General features: G+C 47.9%; 1 protein-coding gene across 1 annotated transcript in view; it reads right to left on the reverse strand.

The window, feature by feature from the left end:
- Positions 1-17,733, reverse strand: part of CILP (cartilage intermediate layer protein) — a 75,687-nt gene that overhangs the window by 40,354 nt on the left and 17,600 nt on the right. The window contains exons 4-6 of the mRNA XM_072738823.1: positions 16,880-17,051; positions 15,312-15,453; positions 13,920-13,998 (exon numbers count right to left, since the gene is read on the reverse strand). Of these exons, the coding sequence (XP_072594924.1) occupies positions 13,920-13,998; positions 15,312-15,453; positions 16,880-17,051 (393 nt within the window). The remainder of the gene's footprint in view (positions 1-13,919; positions 13,999-15,311; positions 15,454-16,879; positions 17,052-17,733) is intronic.

Here is a 17,733-nt window from a genome sequence, read left to right on the forward strand (position 1 = left end):
GAATTAGTTTTGTGTATGCTGTGAGGTAAGGGTAGAGGTTTATTTTTCTCCCGCACACAGATATCCAGTCATTCCAGCACCATTTGTTGAAAAGATGATCTTTTCCCCAAAGTATTCAATCTTTTACCATTAACTATGACGTTAGCCTTAGGTTTTTCATAGATACCAGGTTGAGGGACTTTAGATTGAAGGAGTCCCCTTCTTTTCTTACTTTGCTGAGGGTTTTTATCAAGAATAAGATGTTGGATTTTGTCGAATCCTTTTCCTGCATCATTGAAGTGATCATGTGTTTTTTTTCTTTTTAAGTTTGTTAATATGGTGAATTACATTAACTGATATTCAAATATTTCTCCAACCTGATAACCTGATATTTCTCAATAAATCCCATTTAACTATTGAATTATCCTTTTATGTACTGCTGGATTTACTTGCTAGAATTTTTATTTTTACTTTTTGGCATTTGTGTTCCTAAAGGATATTGGTCTGTAGTTTTCTTTCCTTGGAATGTTTTGTTTTGTTTTTTTAAGATTTTATTAATGAGAGACAGAAAGAGAGAGAGACAGAGACACAGGCAGAGACACAGGCAGAGGGAGAAGCAGGCTCCATGCAAGGAGCCCAAAGTGGGACTCGATCGCGGGTCTCTCCAGGATCACACCCTGGGCTGAAGGTGGCGCTGAACCGCTGAGCCACCCGGGCTGCCCACTTGGAATGTTTTTGTCTGATTTTGCTATCAGACTAATACTGGCCTCGTACAAAAGTTGGGAAGTATTCATTTCTCTTCAGTTTTCTGGAAGATTTTATATAAAACTGGTATTTTTTTCCTCCCTTAAATATTTGGTAGAATTCGCCAGTGAAGGCATCTAGGCCTGGAGTTTTCTTCACGGAAAGATATTTAACTATAAATTTAATTTCTTTATTGGATATAAGGCTATTCATGTTATCTATCTCTTCTTGAGTATGTGTCACACTTTTGCTTAAAGCCCTTAGGGTTTCTCCAAACACTTACCTGAACCCTTGCTGTAGCTTACAAAGCCCTGTCTGGTCTCTCCCTGCCCTCCTTCCCAGCCTCATCTACATAGCACCTTCCCCTCACATACCATGTTTCAACCACATTGGTCTTCTGGTTATTCCAAGATTATGCTAAACTCTTTTCCCAACTCAAGGCTTTGGCATCGCTTTTCCCTCTCTCTGGTAAGCTCTTCCACGGGCTCTTTATTCCATCCCTTAGGTCTCAGATTATGTGTCAAAGGGGTCTTCCCTGACTATTACATTCATGGTAGGGCCTGCTGGATACTCTCTCACGCAGAATCCTATTTACTTCCCATCCGTAATATATTTATCACATTGTCACCATTTTGTTTGCTTATTGTGAGCTCCCTAAGAGCAGACATCTTGTCTATCTTGTTCATTGCTGTATCCATTGCACCTAACATGAAACCTGGCACAAGTAAGGTGTTCAATGAGTCTTTTTTGACTAAGTGGACTCGCTTAGTGGGTCAGTCAGGCAGTGAGGCAGGCAGTAAGTTTTCTGTGAGCTTGCCTGTCAATCTGAGGTTTTTGGTCAGCCTGGAGTAGGCCAGGCAGGGACTGAGTGTGCTGTTTGCTCAATGGAGTAGATCTGTGTCTGAGGAGCCCTGATGTGAAGTCAGGCTAGGATTCTGGGGGGACACAAAGAAGTGAAAGCCTGAGGGCCACCCTAAGAAGCTTCTGGCCCACTTTTCTAGTTGGAGGTTCCCTGCTCCCGATTGCCCAGCCAGGAGGTGAAAGGGGGATGGGACAGGGCAAGTGGGGGAAGGCTACAGAGTCTGGCCCAGTGGCTGGCAGCTGTTCCTCATCAACTCTGCCGCAGGCCTTTCAAGCCCCATAAAAGCCTCACCTGGCGACTGCAGTGCTCAGGAAAAGCCTATGCAAGAGACACAGAGAGAGCTTTATGGTTTCTTCCACCTCCTCCCCAACCTCCCAACCTCCCCTGACCTGGCCCTCTGCTCATGGAAAGTGCCCCACTGGACCTGGCTGCCTGGCCTAGGAGACACTCTGTGGTGCACGTTGCCCTTGCCTGTTCTCCACAGGGGCAGGACATGAGCCTGTACCTCCAGGGGCCACTTCTTGCAACTGAACCCATCCTAAGTGCCCCTTGTCATAGACCAGAGGGGGCCCAGCTCTCTGGGTGAGGAAGAGACCTCACATGGAATCTAGAGACTTCACAGTTAATCCAAGTTTCCCAAAGAACATCCCTGGCTATGGGTCCTGGTGTGGCTGGAGTCCCATCATAGATGAGTATGTGCAGGAGGGTGTCAGCTGCTTGTGTGGGAAGCAGCTGCTTGCAGTAACTAGGCAGCAGCACCCAGGCGGCCAGCGATCCCTGAGATTCACTCCCGCTCACTGACAAACTCCATGACTAGGAGGCCCTGCTCTAGTGACATCATCCTCCTCACACACTGCTGAGGGAAATGAGCTCACGGCTGCCATCAGAGGTAGTCTGTTTACTTACAGGGACCCTGGCTGTCAGCAGCTCTTTGACTAGACATTCCCTATCCTAGCCAGCATGAAGCAGAAATTTCCTTAAACATATTATTTTGGCCTCAACCCACCACTTCCTCCCTTGCTTTCATTTTTTTTTTAAAGAGGAAAAATCCCAGTTCTAGCCCCAAATTGAGTGGCTTAGAGGTGGTGGGGGAGCGATCACAAGGACCTCCCCCCCCCCAGAGGACCTTTTGGAGATTACGTTGCTCCCACCTCCCCAGTAATCCCAGGAGCCAGGAGATCTTCAAAACAATTCTCCCGCACCGCTGTGCATGGGATCAGAGGGATGGCTGCCGTGACCTCAAGGGCAGACCCTCTCCTTCACCATCTCCCTCATGGCCTCAGCTACCCTGAGCTCATACTCAAAGCATTTCCCAATTCAGCAACCCTGGCCAGGCCCTGGACCCCTCCCTCATTCCCTTCGGGTCAGGGATATTTCAGGAGAGCCCAAGAGCCGCCAGTTTTCACAGGTTCCAGGGGATTCCCAAGATGGTCACCCCCACCAGCCCTGGCTGAGAGGCACTGTCCCTCCCCAATTCTCTTCATAGTGTTCCGCTGGAACTCAGCCATTCTAGGGACCTTGAGAGGACAGGAGCCATTGAGGGGGCTCCGTAGGCACCCCAGCGCTTCAAGATCCCAAGGCTAGCTGTGCCAGCAGCAGAGCGATGCCCTCCCAGGAATATCAATCACAGGAGACAGGTGCCCTCTGCCTAGCTGGATCTGCCCACTATTGGGGCTGGTCAGGCAGGCCCAGACATGTTGGGGAGCCTGAGGCCTTACCTGACCCAGCCCTGCCCGGTAGCTTGATCCTACTTAGCTCAGCATCCTACAGCACCAGGGAGGGGCTCAGGGGCAAAATCGGGTGAGAAGACGCTGTTGAACCTGCGCTTCATAGCACTTGACCTAAGACTGAGAAAATGTCAAGGGGTCCACATCGGAGAATGGGACAGAAGGCATGGCTCACACACAGATCTGGAGTGGCAGCTTAGAAGGCACTGGTTTTCTCATCCAACTGTCCCTGCCACCATCCCCCACCCTCAACAAGGCCAGAACTCCCTAAACATATGGTCCCAAACATTTTAATCAATCAAGATGTCTACTGAATCCAGAATTTGTAAGGTATGGAAGCTGGAAAGAGCCTTGACAAGGACAGAAGCCAATATTTATTGAACATCTAATGTGAACCTGACAGTACTCAACACTGTATGCACATTATTTTATTTAATCCTCATAACTCTAAGGGAAATTAAGTAACTCTAAAGGAGACACAGCAGGGCACCTGGGTGGTTCAGTTGGTTAATTCAGCTCAAGTCATGATCTTGGAGCTGTGGGATTAAGCCCAGTGTAGGGCTCCACACTCAGCAGGGAGTCTGCTTCTCTCCCTCTGGCCCTTCCCTGCTCTCTCTCTAAAATAAGTAAATATATCTTTAAAAAAATAATAAAGGAGACACAGCTGGTATACGGCAGAGCTGGAATTCAAACTCAATTCTGTCTGAACCCACAGATTCTACAGTTAAGCATTCCTCTATTTGACTTCTGGAGAATAATTAACTCAGGAAATTAATTACACTCCTGTAAACCAAGCAAGGCCTGTAAGTTAAAGACATGGTAACACAGTCCTCCATTCTACAGGTGAGGAAAATGAGGCCAGATCACAGAGTCTTTTTTTTTTTTTAAGATTTTATTTATTTAATCACAAGAGACACACACAGAGAGGCAGAGACACAGGCAGAGGGAGAAGCAGGCTCCATGCAGGGAGCCCGATGTGGGACTCGATCCCAGCTCCAGGATCATGCCCCGGGCCAAAGGCAGACTCGCTTAGGCCCTGAGCCACCAGGCGTCCCTCACAGAGTGAGTCTTAAATTGAGCATAGGACAGTGGCTTGAACTCAGATCAGTGCCCCTTGTTCTGTGTTGTTGAATTCCAGCACAGAAGTCAGAGGAGTTGGGAATTCAAAATCAAACCCAGCCCTCTGGCTTATTGGGATTAAGTATCTTATTTAACAGTTTGTTGTTGTGACTTATAATATTTAAATATTTAGACATACAAATGTAAGCCTTCATTTGTACTCTTGCCCTGGTTCTTGCAAATGTTAGGTGCTGCCTTGGAAACCTTTCTAAATTCCCAGTGCCCAGTGCTCATGGAGCAAGCACTTTACAAATGGCTGCTAATAAATGAGAAAATCATTTTGTGAATGAATTGAATGAGTGAATGAAGACTTCTGCACAAATGTAAATAGGCATACACCCTTTTAGGCACTCACCCACACATTATCGACAAATATCTACCCATGCTCCCAGAGACACATATGCCTAATCTTACATCTAGAAAGATGGGTACATGTTTATACCAAAATAACCTAAATGCCACAATGCATACTCCCACAGAAACATGTTGGCAGGTGTAGACCTGACTCATTTGTGCAGAGGCCCCCACATTCCTTTGCACATACCCACATACATAAGTTTACACAGAGATGTGGGCTCACAGATAACCTGGCAAACACATAAGTACACGCTTTCCCGCCGAGGAACCCAGCTCCAACCAGAAATGCAGCCAGACAGACATACGGTCACATAAACTCATACTGATACATGCAGCTAGACAAAGCTATAGGCCTGAGACAGACTGGGAGCGAGACACCTGTCCACAGAGACCCCTGGGCTCCCACACTGTCTGCCTCCTTCCCCCTCTGTCTGCGGCCAGAGGGAGCTCCTAGAGGAATTCCTTCTGCAGACTGGCTAGGAAAGGTTGCTTGCTGTCTCTCCTCCTCCGCAATCCCAGGCCAGAGTCCTACAGCAGAGAAGCAGATGGTGTGTGCTGGGGGTGCTCCCCCTTGCCAAGGACTCTGGCCTCCGCACATGGTGTGTGCTGGGGGTGCTCCCCCTTGCCAAGGACTCTGCCCTCTGTCCCCGGGCACCGCCCATAGCCTGCCAAGCCCAGGCTGGGCACTGGCCTCTGAACAGTAACAGAGCCCCACTCAGGTCCTGCTGCCCCAGCTCTGCTCCCAAAAGCATGATTTAGGAGGGGCTGGTGAACAGTGCTTTTCCAGAGGCCTTACTTCCTCAGGAAATGGCTCGGCCACAAGCCTGATCTCCAAAACAGGCGTAGGATGAAAACACCTCTGCTCCTCTCTAAAAACATGGGCCGCCCCTCTCACTCAAAGCCCCTCTGCCATTCCAGCCACACCATCCACAGCGGATAGCAGTGAAAGTTCCAGCGTCTGGTCCTGCTTCTGTTGCTGACTCACTGCATCCTCCTCCATAAAATGAACCATTTGGGTGTGATGCCTTCAGATGTAGCTAGAATGATATAGGAGTCTCAAATTCCCCAGGCGGTTTCTGGGGAAGGGTGAGGGGCTCCAACCCCTGGGGCCAGTAGCCTGGTGTGGGCCTCCTCTTAAGTCACAGGGCCATTATTACAAGCACAGAGCTTGTGCCAGGAGTGGCTTGAAATTGAGGTGCCTCATGCTGAGGCAAAATGAGGACTCAGGCAAGAGAATGTCCCGTGTGGCCGGGAGACAGTGACCTCTCCTCTCTTTTTCCACCCTCTCACCAGGTTCGCCAAGCCTCTGCTGGAGGTAGACACAGGACTGCAGCCCCACCCAACTGGGTGGGCCAAGAGACAGGAATGCTGCTCAGCACAGCTGGCCGGACAGGGGAGACTGTTTATTCTCTGCTGTCGGGAACATCCCAGACAATCAGGGGGATTTGGCTGCTGGCAGCCCCTGCATTTGAGGACTCCAAGGAGTCAGCTTAATCAGAGCAGGATGATGGCCCGAGCTCCGAGAAGGCAGCAGGGGTGGAAGAGAGGGCCCACCCCTCCCTGCCCCACATTCTATGCCATGTGCCTCTGAGCTCACCTCCTGGGCCTGCAGCAATGGGCGGGAAGGTGAATGGAGCTGAACCCTGAGCTCTTGCTAATAGTGTGGCTGTCGGGTGAGACCTCTTATGGTCCCCCTCCCAGCACCCCAGATGCCCCCAGCTTATGAGATGGGAGACATGGCAGGGCCTAGGAAGGGAACTCATTTCTGCAGCCCCCAGACTTAGTATTGCCCATTCCGACCTCCCTACACCAGCCTGGATCCTTCTTGCTCAGACAGGCCGTAGAAGCTGCAGCCTTGTGCTTATCTGCCTTTCTTATTACTCTAGCTCCAGAGTCGGCTTTGGTGTGGCCTCTTTCGGGCCTTTTCACCTTGGGCAAGTCACCCCTCCAGGTCTGGTTCTTCTGTAAAAGAAAGATTATGGTATCTGTCTTACGAGGATCCTGTGAAGATTAAGTAATTCTTTCAATACACCCACCATGCAGGAGGCATTGGAGAAATGGTAGTGCCTTTCTCTCCCATTTTTTGTGTTGGAGCAGACCCAACTTCTGGTCTTCTTGAGAGCCAGGCCCCTTCAGTGAAGCTTACATCTGCCCTGGTCGCATTACCTATTGATGCTCCCAGATCTGAGTGCCCTGGGCTTCTTTAGGCTGGAAGCCTTTCTGGAGCATAGTCCAAGTTGACCCAAGGAGGCCCTTGATGCCAAAGCTACAGAAGACCCCAGAATGCAGTGAGTTTTTGGTGTGTTTTGCCCATTTCTCATTTTGCACAGATCTGAGTGCCTTGTCCAAGTGTGTGGGGAGAGGGGCGGGGAGGGTGTCAGGAAAAATTCATCAATCCTGACTCATTGGTTTGGAATTCATCTTTCTATGTATTTAATAAAGGGTTGACACCAAAAATAATGAAGTTCCAGGATGGCAAAGGGTGTTAGTTAAGGACTTCTCCCTACTGTATCCCCACAAGATCCAATTTAAACTCTTAAATAAAAAGAATTTACTGGTTGCACAGTGAGAAGTCCAGCTTTAGGCACAACCCAACTTAGTACTCAACATCATCAGGACTCCGTTTCTCTTCCTCTCTAGGCTCTGCTCTCCATTGAGAGTAACACCAGGACCAGACTCTCATGGAGGAAGGAGGTAGGTTGGGGGTGGGGGTCAAGGGTAGCAAGTCGCAGGGTGGGGGGTACTGGCCAATGCAAGAGCCTCTTTCCCAGCAGCCCCTGCAAAAAACTTAGTCTCCTATTGGGGCACATGTCGGCATCTGAGCCAGTCACAAAGGCCATAGGAATGCAGCCTGCGGATTGGCTGAGGCCTGTGCTAGTTTTAAATCCCTGTAGATCTCTGACAGGCAATGTGTTACTGGGCCTTTTTGGGATAGCCGATATTTGCCTAAGAACAGTAAAACTAAATCTTTAAGCCGATCTGTAATCTATACTTCCCAGGAATTCAGACTGGCCTTGCCTCCTTCCTGTCTCCACTAGTGGACACCCGGGTCTTCCCTTGGCTACATGGGCATTGAAAGAAGTCTGACTCCAGTGGCTCAGGCCTTCCCTCTCTCCCACTGCCCCCCTCATATCTCTTGCCCTTGAACCTCCAGTGGATGCTTTCTCTTTACCACCACTCTTCCCCGGCTCATTCCTAAATCCTGTTCTTAGAAAAGACTAATACCAGTCACTTACATGTGTCTATGAATACGCATCAGATCAGTAGCTTAATCTTTCTTTTTTATTTGTTTATTCATGAGAGACACAGAGAGAGAGGCAGAGACATAGGTAGAGGGAGAAGTAGGCTGCCTGAGGGGAACCTGATGTGGGACTCGATCCCAGGACTGCAGGAACATAACCTGAGCTAAAGGCAGGTGCTCAACCACTGAGCCACCCAGGTGCCCTACGGGACTACTTGCATTTTAACTCTGAGCCTTGGGCAGCCTGGTTGGCTCAGTGGTTTAGCACCTGCCTTCAGCCTGGGGCGTGATCCTGGAGACCCGGGATCGAGTCCCGTGTCGGGCTCCCTGCATGGAGCCTGCTTCTCCCTCTGCCTATGTCTCTGCCTCTCTCTCTCTGTCTCTCATCAACAAATAAAATCTTTAAAATAAAATTTTAACGCTGAGCCTTTTCTGTAAAATAAAAGGCTCTGTCCTGCCCCCTTTACTCCTCTGCCCGACTACTCCGAAAAGGTAGAGAGAGCAAATGGGGTCTGAAATCAAGCATCCAAAGTCCACAGCTTTTCCTGAAATGCTTGCCCATCCACACGACCTTGCCAATGCATTTCTTCTCAAGTCTAATAACTTCAATCACTTTTGCTGACATTCAATCATTATCCTTTGCTATGGCAGGAAGTTTCTTGCATCTTCTCCTCTATTTATTCTCTCAACAAACTTTTCTTGAGTATCTACCATATTTTAGATACTTGGATATACCAAGACAGCCTGGACCCTGCCCTCAGACAGCTTGCAGTTGAATATGAATGCAGGAAACATCACCTTCACCACCAGATTTTTAACACGCAAAAATACCAGTGCCTGGTATGCAGTAGGTATTCAGTAAGTGCTGCTTCCCCTCCGCAGGGCTGCATGATGTGGAAAACACTGGAAATTTTCTAAAATCCTTTCCAGGTGGACAGGAGTGCCAACAGGAGTGGGTGGGGATGGTGGTTTCTATCTTGCTTCAGAATGTCATGATTTGTTTTGGATGTTCCAAATGTCAGGTTGGAGATCATACAAAGGAGAGGGGCTTATTCTAACCAGATCAGGGCTAGAGGCAGCCCAGGACACTGTCTCCCTGGTACACAGCCCCAGACAGTTTGGAAACAAACAGAAACCAATCCAAAGGAGGGAGACTGACAAAAGCAAAAACAAACAAAGGCCAAGAGATGGAAAACTCACGAGGTGGGGTAGGGTGGAAAGGAGGGGAGCAAGGAGAGAGATGGGTAGGGGCTGTGGAGGGGGCTAAGGAAGGGCATGGTCCTGGGGTTTTGTGTGTGAGAGAAGCTGAACCCAGCTCCCCACAACCAGCCCAGGAATCACCATGGCAACAGGGAGGGTGAGTGCAGCTGATTTCAAGCCAACACAAACCTCCAGGGCTTAGTGGCAGGAATGGGCTCAGATGCATGGGGTCATGTTCTAAAGAAAAAGATCTGAATTGGTCTTTTTAAGCCACAAACTGCTTACCCACTCCTGGTTTTGTAGGCAGTCGGTGTTTAATGAAATGAATTAATCAGAAACAACAGTGAACCACATTCCTACTCCATGTCTCTCTCACATACACATGTACACTTATCAAAAGCCCACAGAGTAAAACCTCTTCCCTTTGTGGGGCGGAAACTGACGGCTCATTGATTCTTGGCACTTTCTAGAAGCAGGGACCTAACCTGTGAGAATTCTATTTGCCACCCCTCCCCCAAGCACACACCCCCCCCCACCCCCCCCCACCCCACCCCCGTCCCACAGCGGCATTAGTGACAGAGGGTTGATGGGGTTACTTCACAAGACCAAGGCAGCTGGGGCTCCCATGTGAGGTGGCTCCAAATGAACCACCATCTGGTCTCCTCTGCCATCAGGGGCCCAGAAGGGATTTGTCAGCAAGCAGACTGCTTTTTGGGGTGCCGGGGCAGCTCAGTCAGTTAAGCATCTGCCTTCCGCTCAGGTCATGATCCTGGGGTCCTGGGATGGAACCCTGAATCGGACCCCCTGCTCAGTAGAGAGCCTGCTTCTCCTTCTCCCTCTGCGGTTCCCCCTCCTTGTGCTTGCTTTCTCTCTCCATCAAATAAATAAAATCTTAAAAAAAAAAAAAAAAAAAAAAAGGAGACTGCTTCTTCCTGCTCCACGAAAATGTGTAACAGAGCCCCCTGAGCTCCCAAACCCCAGCACCCAAACTAGCTCTTTCTTGGAGCTGACTGGCCTATGCGGTATGCCTTAGATGTCAGGTTGGAGCTAAACAGAACTATAAATCTTTGTCTCCTGCCTACTTCTCCATTCCCAGCGACCCAGGGATCTCACGCTGTTACCCATTACCCTAGTCCAGGGTTGACTCATCCATTGGGCATTGTAGGCACAGGGCCTAGAGTCCGCATTATAAAAAATGTTTTAATTTCATTTAAAATCCAAAGGAAAAAACAAGCTTGTAAGAAGAAGCAAACATTTTAGTATTTAATAGTAATATATTCATATTTATACCAACACAGTCATAAAACATAATCTTTTTTAAAGATTTTATTCATTCGAGAAAGAGACAGAGGGAGCACAAGCAGACGGAGAGGGACAAGTAGACTCTCCATGACCCCAAGACCCTGAGATCATGCCCCAAGCCAAAGTCAGATGCTTAACCAACTGAGCCACCCAGGCACCCCATAAAATACAATTTTAGATATTTTTATTGAGGAAGGAGTCCAGGAAGGCAAAAAAAAAAGCACACTAAGTCATAAAGGAGTTCTGTCCTAATCTTCCTTTCTGCTCATTTCAACCGTCCAGACTCCAGGGATTTCCTTTGCCATATCAAAATGTACCTGTCCAACGGCCCCCACTAGCCTAGGAGGTCCTGGAGGATAGGACCATTCATTATTCACCCTCATGTCCCCATCATATGCTCTATGCCTGCTCCACGCTCATTATTAGGTATTGCTCTGACCCTGCTCCACACTGAGGGTGCGGGTGGAGAGCAGAAACCTCAGGGAAAAAAAAGGCTAGGTTTTAAATAGATATTGCCTGAGAATTGCTGGAAACTGTGCACAACATTTCACATCTATGCAGTCGGACTTTGTCCACATCCCCCGGGGGTGAGCTCTGATGAAACTGTTCCTACCAAATTCACCAACAATCTCCAACTCAGTAAATCCAGTGGATACTCTGAAGTATAATCTTGACTGCTCGGCAGCATTTGATGCTACTCACCAAGACTTCCCTTTTGGCTTCCATGACACTTTGCTGTTTGGGTTTCCTCCTATTTCCCTGGACATTGCTGCTAGGTCTCCTCTGCATGCTCATTCCCTCCACGGGGCCATTAAAAACTAATAACAGCAGCTGAAATACACCAGCTATATTTGCTCTGTGACGAGCCCTACTGTGTCAGTTCTTTTAATCCGCAAAATCACACTAAATCTATTCTGCAACCACGAGCCAAAGTGATCTTACCGGGAACCAAACCCGATCCTATTATTTCCTTCCTTAAAACTTAATGGCTCTCCATGGCCCATAGCGTTGGCAGTCTTTCATGATCTAGCCCCTACCCACCTCTCCAGCCCCATTTCTCACCACAGCCTCTTCCTGAGTGACTTTCCTGCCTTTAGCTTCTCCAGCGAGAACTCTAGGTCTTCACATGTGCTGCTCCCACTGCCTGAAACACTCTTCCTCCATCTCTTAGCCTAACATAGATGGCTCTGTCAGGTGTCAGTTGAACATCACCTCTTCTGGAAGGCCAGGGGAGCCGTCGAGGATGATGGTTATGAGAACAGCTCCCAGCTCTATACCACTTCCAATGACCACTTCTATAGCTTTCTTGGGCAAGCTATGAAACTCTCCGGGACTTTAATATCTCATCTGTTGTCAGGATGAAAGAAATCAGTACCCACAGGTGTTCTGCAGTGCTACATGTTGACTGCTGTATTTCCTGACCCCAGACTATGTTAGGCTCCTTGCCAAGTATTTCCCAAAACTCCTTTATAATCCATATAATCCAGGGATCCCTGGGTGGCTCAGCAGTTTAGCACCTGCCTTTGGCCCAGGGTGCGATCCTGGAGTCCCAGGATCGAGTCCCACGTCGGGCTCCCAGCATGGAGCCTGCTTCTCCCTCTGCCTGTGTCTCTACCTCTCTCTTTCTCTTTCTCTCTCTCTCTCTCTCTCTCTATGTCTATCATGAATAAATAAATAAAATCTTTTTTAAAAAAATAATAATACCATATAATCCAACCTCATTCCTGAGAATGCCTGTCTATATCCCCACCTTGCCAGACCTCAACTCTAGGAGGGCAGGGGCCTTTTGACCTTGGTCCCGGGAGCTCCTATTTCTAATGCTTGGCACCTGGTAGGTGTTCATATGTGTTCAATCAATGATGAGAAATCTAATACCTACTAGATGTCCAGGTGACACATGCTGTTCAGCAAACCACTACCTCGAACAAGGAAGGGAAGCGAGGATAAGATTTTTAGTAACAGGGCATACTTGGCAGACTCTCACTAAGGCTGAAAGCAGTCAGAAACAACCTACTAATTAGGAAAATACCTTTATTATTTTTGAAATGTTGCAATATTTGATGTAAAAAACCATGATAGTGGCTTTTTCACAACTTCACAGATTATAGAAAACTGACTTTCTACCTTCTTTACAGAAATCTACCCCCCAAATCAGACAGGGCTCCATGATGGCTGAAACAGGGCAGGAAGGAAGGGCAGAGAGAATCAGCAAGAACTGCAGCTCCCTGGGCAGCCAGAGGTGCTCTTTGTACTTTTAAAGCCCAGGTTGAGTCCCCAAGACCTGTGAGCCCTCCAAGGGAGGCTAAGTCCGTGCACAATTGTGGCAGACTGAGGTAGGCCTCTGTCCTGAAGGCCGGCAGCCCACAGAAGGCCTGTGGCGTGGCATTTGTGGCTGGGAGGCCACAATCAAGGCAGCTTCGTGAGAACGAGAACAGGAGGCAGGCCTGTGGCTCAAATCCCTTTCTCTAAAACACAGCCAGGAAAGAGACTACAGGCACTGGCCAAAGAGTGCTCTAGGTTTAGAAATCTCCCCTTTTACTCAGCTCCCAAAGATGAATTTGTCAAGTGGCTAATTTAAAAACAAAACAACAAAAAAACAACAGAAAAACAAACATGTGTTTCCATTTCAGCTATAATCAGCAGTTGGTGATTTTTAGAAAAAGATGACTTGAGTTGCTCATTGTTAAGATTGTCTTTTTTACCAGGTCTCTGGCTCCTTCCTTTCTCATCCATGTTAGGGCAAGGAGCTGACAGCTACAGCAGAAGGCTGTTTGTGGATCTGAGAAAACTGTGAAAATGTTTTGCACTCACATACAAAGGCTGATGGAATTCAGAAACGATCCCACCGATTTTTATGAGAAACATGACTGTTCCTCTTGGGTGTCTCAAGTCAAAACAAGGCAACCGCCTAGTGATTTACAGTCCCCACTACACATATTCCGCCTTCCAGAAGGCATTAGAGAAAGGGCCAATGTCTGCCAGGAGTGATTGTAAACATACCACGGACAGCCCAGACACTTTGTTTTTAAATGCAGCAGGACTTTTTCCTTTGGCCCTGGCAGAAAAGCCAATTCCCTGGGACTGCTTAGGAAGGAGCAGACAGGAGGATTCCCCCAAAACCTCAGAGTGAGGGGCTCGTAGTCCCTGCTGACCAGAGTGTGGCTGGGAGCATCATCAAAGGCAATCAATACATTTATGGCATATGAAAATTGTCCTGCAGTCCCCAACTGGCCCCCAGGCTCCACCTGGTTAGATGTGAGGCACCGGAGGTACAGGACAGCTTATCATAAGGCACATGGTTGAGGTGGCCCCCACACCAAGCCCAGAGAGATTATCTCTTTGCACGGTTCCAAAAGTGTTGGAAAGCTGAGGAATTGATGGCACTCACAATAAGCAGCAGCAGCAGATACAGCGATAGCATGACCGTAAACCAATGGCTGGAAAACCAGGACAGCTGGCTTGAAGCCCTGCCGGAGGGAGAAAAAAGTGATGTTGGCAAGAAGTGAAAAACATTTTTTTTTAAAGTGTATGTAACAACTTCTGGCTCAAATAAGATGAAATGATGAATTTCATCCTCTGAGTGAGCCATGAAATGAAGCTTCATGCGTGCTCCTTTGCTCAAAAAATCTGGGGCTATTTGCCCTGGCGCCGACACAGCTTTCACCAGAACATTTTCTAAATGTACAAAGGCAGCTATGCAATGAGCTCATCCTCAACTTCTCTTTCATGGCTCCTCCTGTACTTTTTACGACCCGTCTTTTCTCAGGCGAGACTTTGGTATCTAGAAGAATGACCCTGCTCAGGGTGTCTGCCCAGATGGCAGCAGGTGGCCGATTATTTAGCAAAAGTCTTTTCACTTTTAGACATGTAGATGTGAGTCCGAGCTGGGGAAATCCTCTTTGGCCCACTGGGAGATGATCTAAACTGTCCAAGTGTGCACTGAAGAGACACTCCAGGGAGAAGTGGGAAAGGAATGGAATTTTCAAGTAGAAAAAGCCAGATGGTTTTAAACCAAAGGATAATGTTCCTCACTTAGGAACCTCATACAAATTTCCCCAATTTGGGGGATGGGGGGGTATTACTGGTTTATGAAATCTTGAAGCATGGAAACCACAAGCAGGAGTGGGCAGTATTAAAAGTGACCCTCTTTCCTATCCTACCTGTTCACCTGCTGCTCGTCCCCATCAAGAGCTCTGTCATGGACCCCAACAATGTGACAGGATCTCAAAGTGACCCTTGACCCTGGAGAATCCCGCATATACCCCCACTACCACCCTGCTGAGATGGGATGAGGAATCTACCATGGTTCTTAGGAGCTGAAAGGTCTCATCTCCTGTTGAGTTCAATGTCCTCATTTTAGAGCTCAAGATGAAGCATCTCAGGTGCAGAGAGGAGCAGGTGGTAGATCAACAGCCACTGCAGGAAGTGACCACGCAGGGCAGCACACCTTCCTAGTTAGTGTCCAGGGACCACCCTGCCTCTCAGCTTTACCCCAATCAGGAGCCCAGGTGGCAGAGGGGCCTCATGGTCTGGGGCAGCCAATTTGGCTTCGTTCAGTCCCGCATGTCATTTGTGTTTACAAGTCTCTATCTTATTCACTAGAACATACAGTCCTCTTAGGGCCAGGACCACATCCCATCAGCCCCATCTTCCTCACCCCTCACCGTGGGTAGCTCAAGTATAAGGTTGGGGGCAAGGAAAGCTGATAACTAAGAACCCAATACTCTGATGCAGCATTTGGGTGTTATCCTGGGCCTCTCGCAGGGATTGTCCTTCTTACCTGCTGGGTTGCTTCTGTGAGTACACCAGCAGGTACCTCACTCGCAGAAGCTGGTTATTGGTGACCACAAAATACTTTGGAGGGACATCTCCCCCTTCACTGTGTTTGATTCTCGCTCTCCTGCGATCTATCTCCTTGGAATCTGAATAAGGAGAATTAAGGACAGCTTCACTGAGGGGGAGTGGAAATTCAATAATAAAAGAAGTAAATTATGAATAGAAACGGGCCGAACCTCCTGGTAGTGAGGATAGAGAAGCCCCAGCAGCTAGGGAATGCCCTGTGTATATGACTCTAAAAAACAGGAGAATCTGACAAACCAGAGGAGGGGGGAAAAAAAGAATAAGAAAATAAAAAAGATACAAAGGGGAAGAAACTGAGTTGGAAAAGCAGAGGGAAGAAGCGGACTGAAGGTCATAACAAAAAAATTATCTGGGCTTAGGCACAGGATTTGACCTAAAACAAGCCTCTTAGCAGGCATTTTAAGTTAACCAACCGGATTTTTGAACTTCTTAGAACTCTTACGTTCCGCCCTTTGTACCAAGACTTATCTAAAAAACAAAACAAGAAACCCAAAACTTTTTTTTTTTTAAACATGATGAAGCTTTACAAAACAACAAACAAAGCCAAAGCTGGGTGACAGCAGACACTGCAAGGTTTTGTTCTGATGTTTAATGTCACAGTTTGCAAACTTCCTAAGAATTATAAACGCAAATATTCATGCTGCCTGGTTTAGAAGGGTGGCGTCAGACCTGGGCCTGGTCCTCAGGATTCCAGTTGTTTTACATTAGAGACCAGGAACAGACAGTTTTCTCAATTCTCCTTTTCTCAGTGGAAGCAACAAGTTAGTTCTGGAGACTAAGAATAACAGTTCCGTGACTCTTCTGCCTTGGAGGGCAGAACAGTAAGGTGCACAAGCCAGAGACTCTAAGGAATGTATCAGAGGAGTGGATGGAAGGGGCTAGCTAGTCCTCTGCTCCCCAGAAAGTGGGGGGCGGGAGAGTCGGGTATTTACTCCCTGTGGTTTCAGTTACCCTTCACATCCTCTGGGGGCTCGGCCACTCACCAGAGTAGCCTAGAGGGACAGGGTCTGGATCCTGGTTTTTAGCTTCAGTTTAGCAAATACCTACTGAATGCCAAGTACGTTCCAGGCTCTATGCAAATACCAGGAGACCAAAAGTGACTGAAACCCAGCTTCAGCCTTCAAGGAGCCCACACTCTAGCTTCACACACTCGCTTTTAACTATTGAAACACTTCCTCACTAGAGCTTTCCTTAAGCGCTCAGACCAACAATGATTGATTGCACCCTCCTCTGAGCTGCCCCTGTGGACCCCATCAGCCCTGTCACTTGGCACTCTCTGCCCACCACTTTGTAGTAAATGTATCTTTTCCATCATTTGTCCCTAAGGAGACTGCTCACTCCTTGAAGACAAGCTCCTGTCCCACATTGCTTTGGACCTGGTCCATACCTTAGTAGGCAATGAGTGCTCCACCCAACAGATGGGTCAATGGCAAGAGCCCATACGCTTAAGAGGCCTGCAGCCCAGGTCCAGGCCAAGTGCTCACTCACCCTTCTTCTTCATTTGGCACTTGACATCTGGATGATCAATGACTTCACACACAGCCACGCAGCTGAGGATGGGGCCAAGGAGGCTACGCTGCCATCCAAGGCCATGAGGGCTATAAATGAGGGCCAGGCTCAAGTCACTGGTGAGGTAGGTCCCTTCCCCAAACAAGGATGTCTGGAATGCCAAGGGTTGACAGAAAAGAAACAAGGCTGGGTGAATGTAACGTTGGCACAGCAAGATGACGTAGGTCTTTCTTCAACAGAACTATAAACACAAAATTCTCAAGCCTTCCTTTCCCCTGGTAAAAGGCATATGATATCAAGTCATTCTATGACATCATCACAGAGTTATAATTAAACACACTTCTATCTGATAACAGTTTAGCTTTAGATTGTGGATGTGACTGCCTCGCCTAACAAATTAGTGGTCAAGGTTAAGTGAGAAAAACATAGGTATGAGAGTCCCAACAGACCTGAGTTTGAATTCAGACTACACCTCCTACTACCTAACTACAAACTGGCAAGTTATATCAACTCTCTGGGTCTCAGTTTCTACATCTTCAAAATGATGATGATAGTATCTCCTTCACAACATCATAGATGAGGATTCAATGAGATATGTACCTAAAGCCTTAAGCAGGACACCTGGCACATGAGAGGAGTAGGCCCTTATGTGGTATTATGTCAATAATTCCTGTTAAATGAATGCATTTAGCATGGTTATGCTGACGGCCCTGCAGAAGCAAATTCACACACTTATGCACAGGGAGGGGGATCACACCTGAGGGTGGAAGTAATCTAAGTCATTATGCAGAAAAGAAATGAATCGTAGCCCAGAAACTGTAATAAGTTAGGCC

This window comes from Vulpes vulpes, chromosome 15, assembly GCF_048418805.1.
Source record: "Vulpes vulpes isolate BD-2025 chromosome 15, VulVul3, whole genome shotgun sequence".
Lineage (NCBI taxonomy): Eukaryota > Metazoa > Chordata > Mammalia > Carnivora > Canidae > Vulpes > Vulpes vulpes.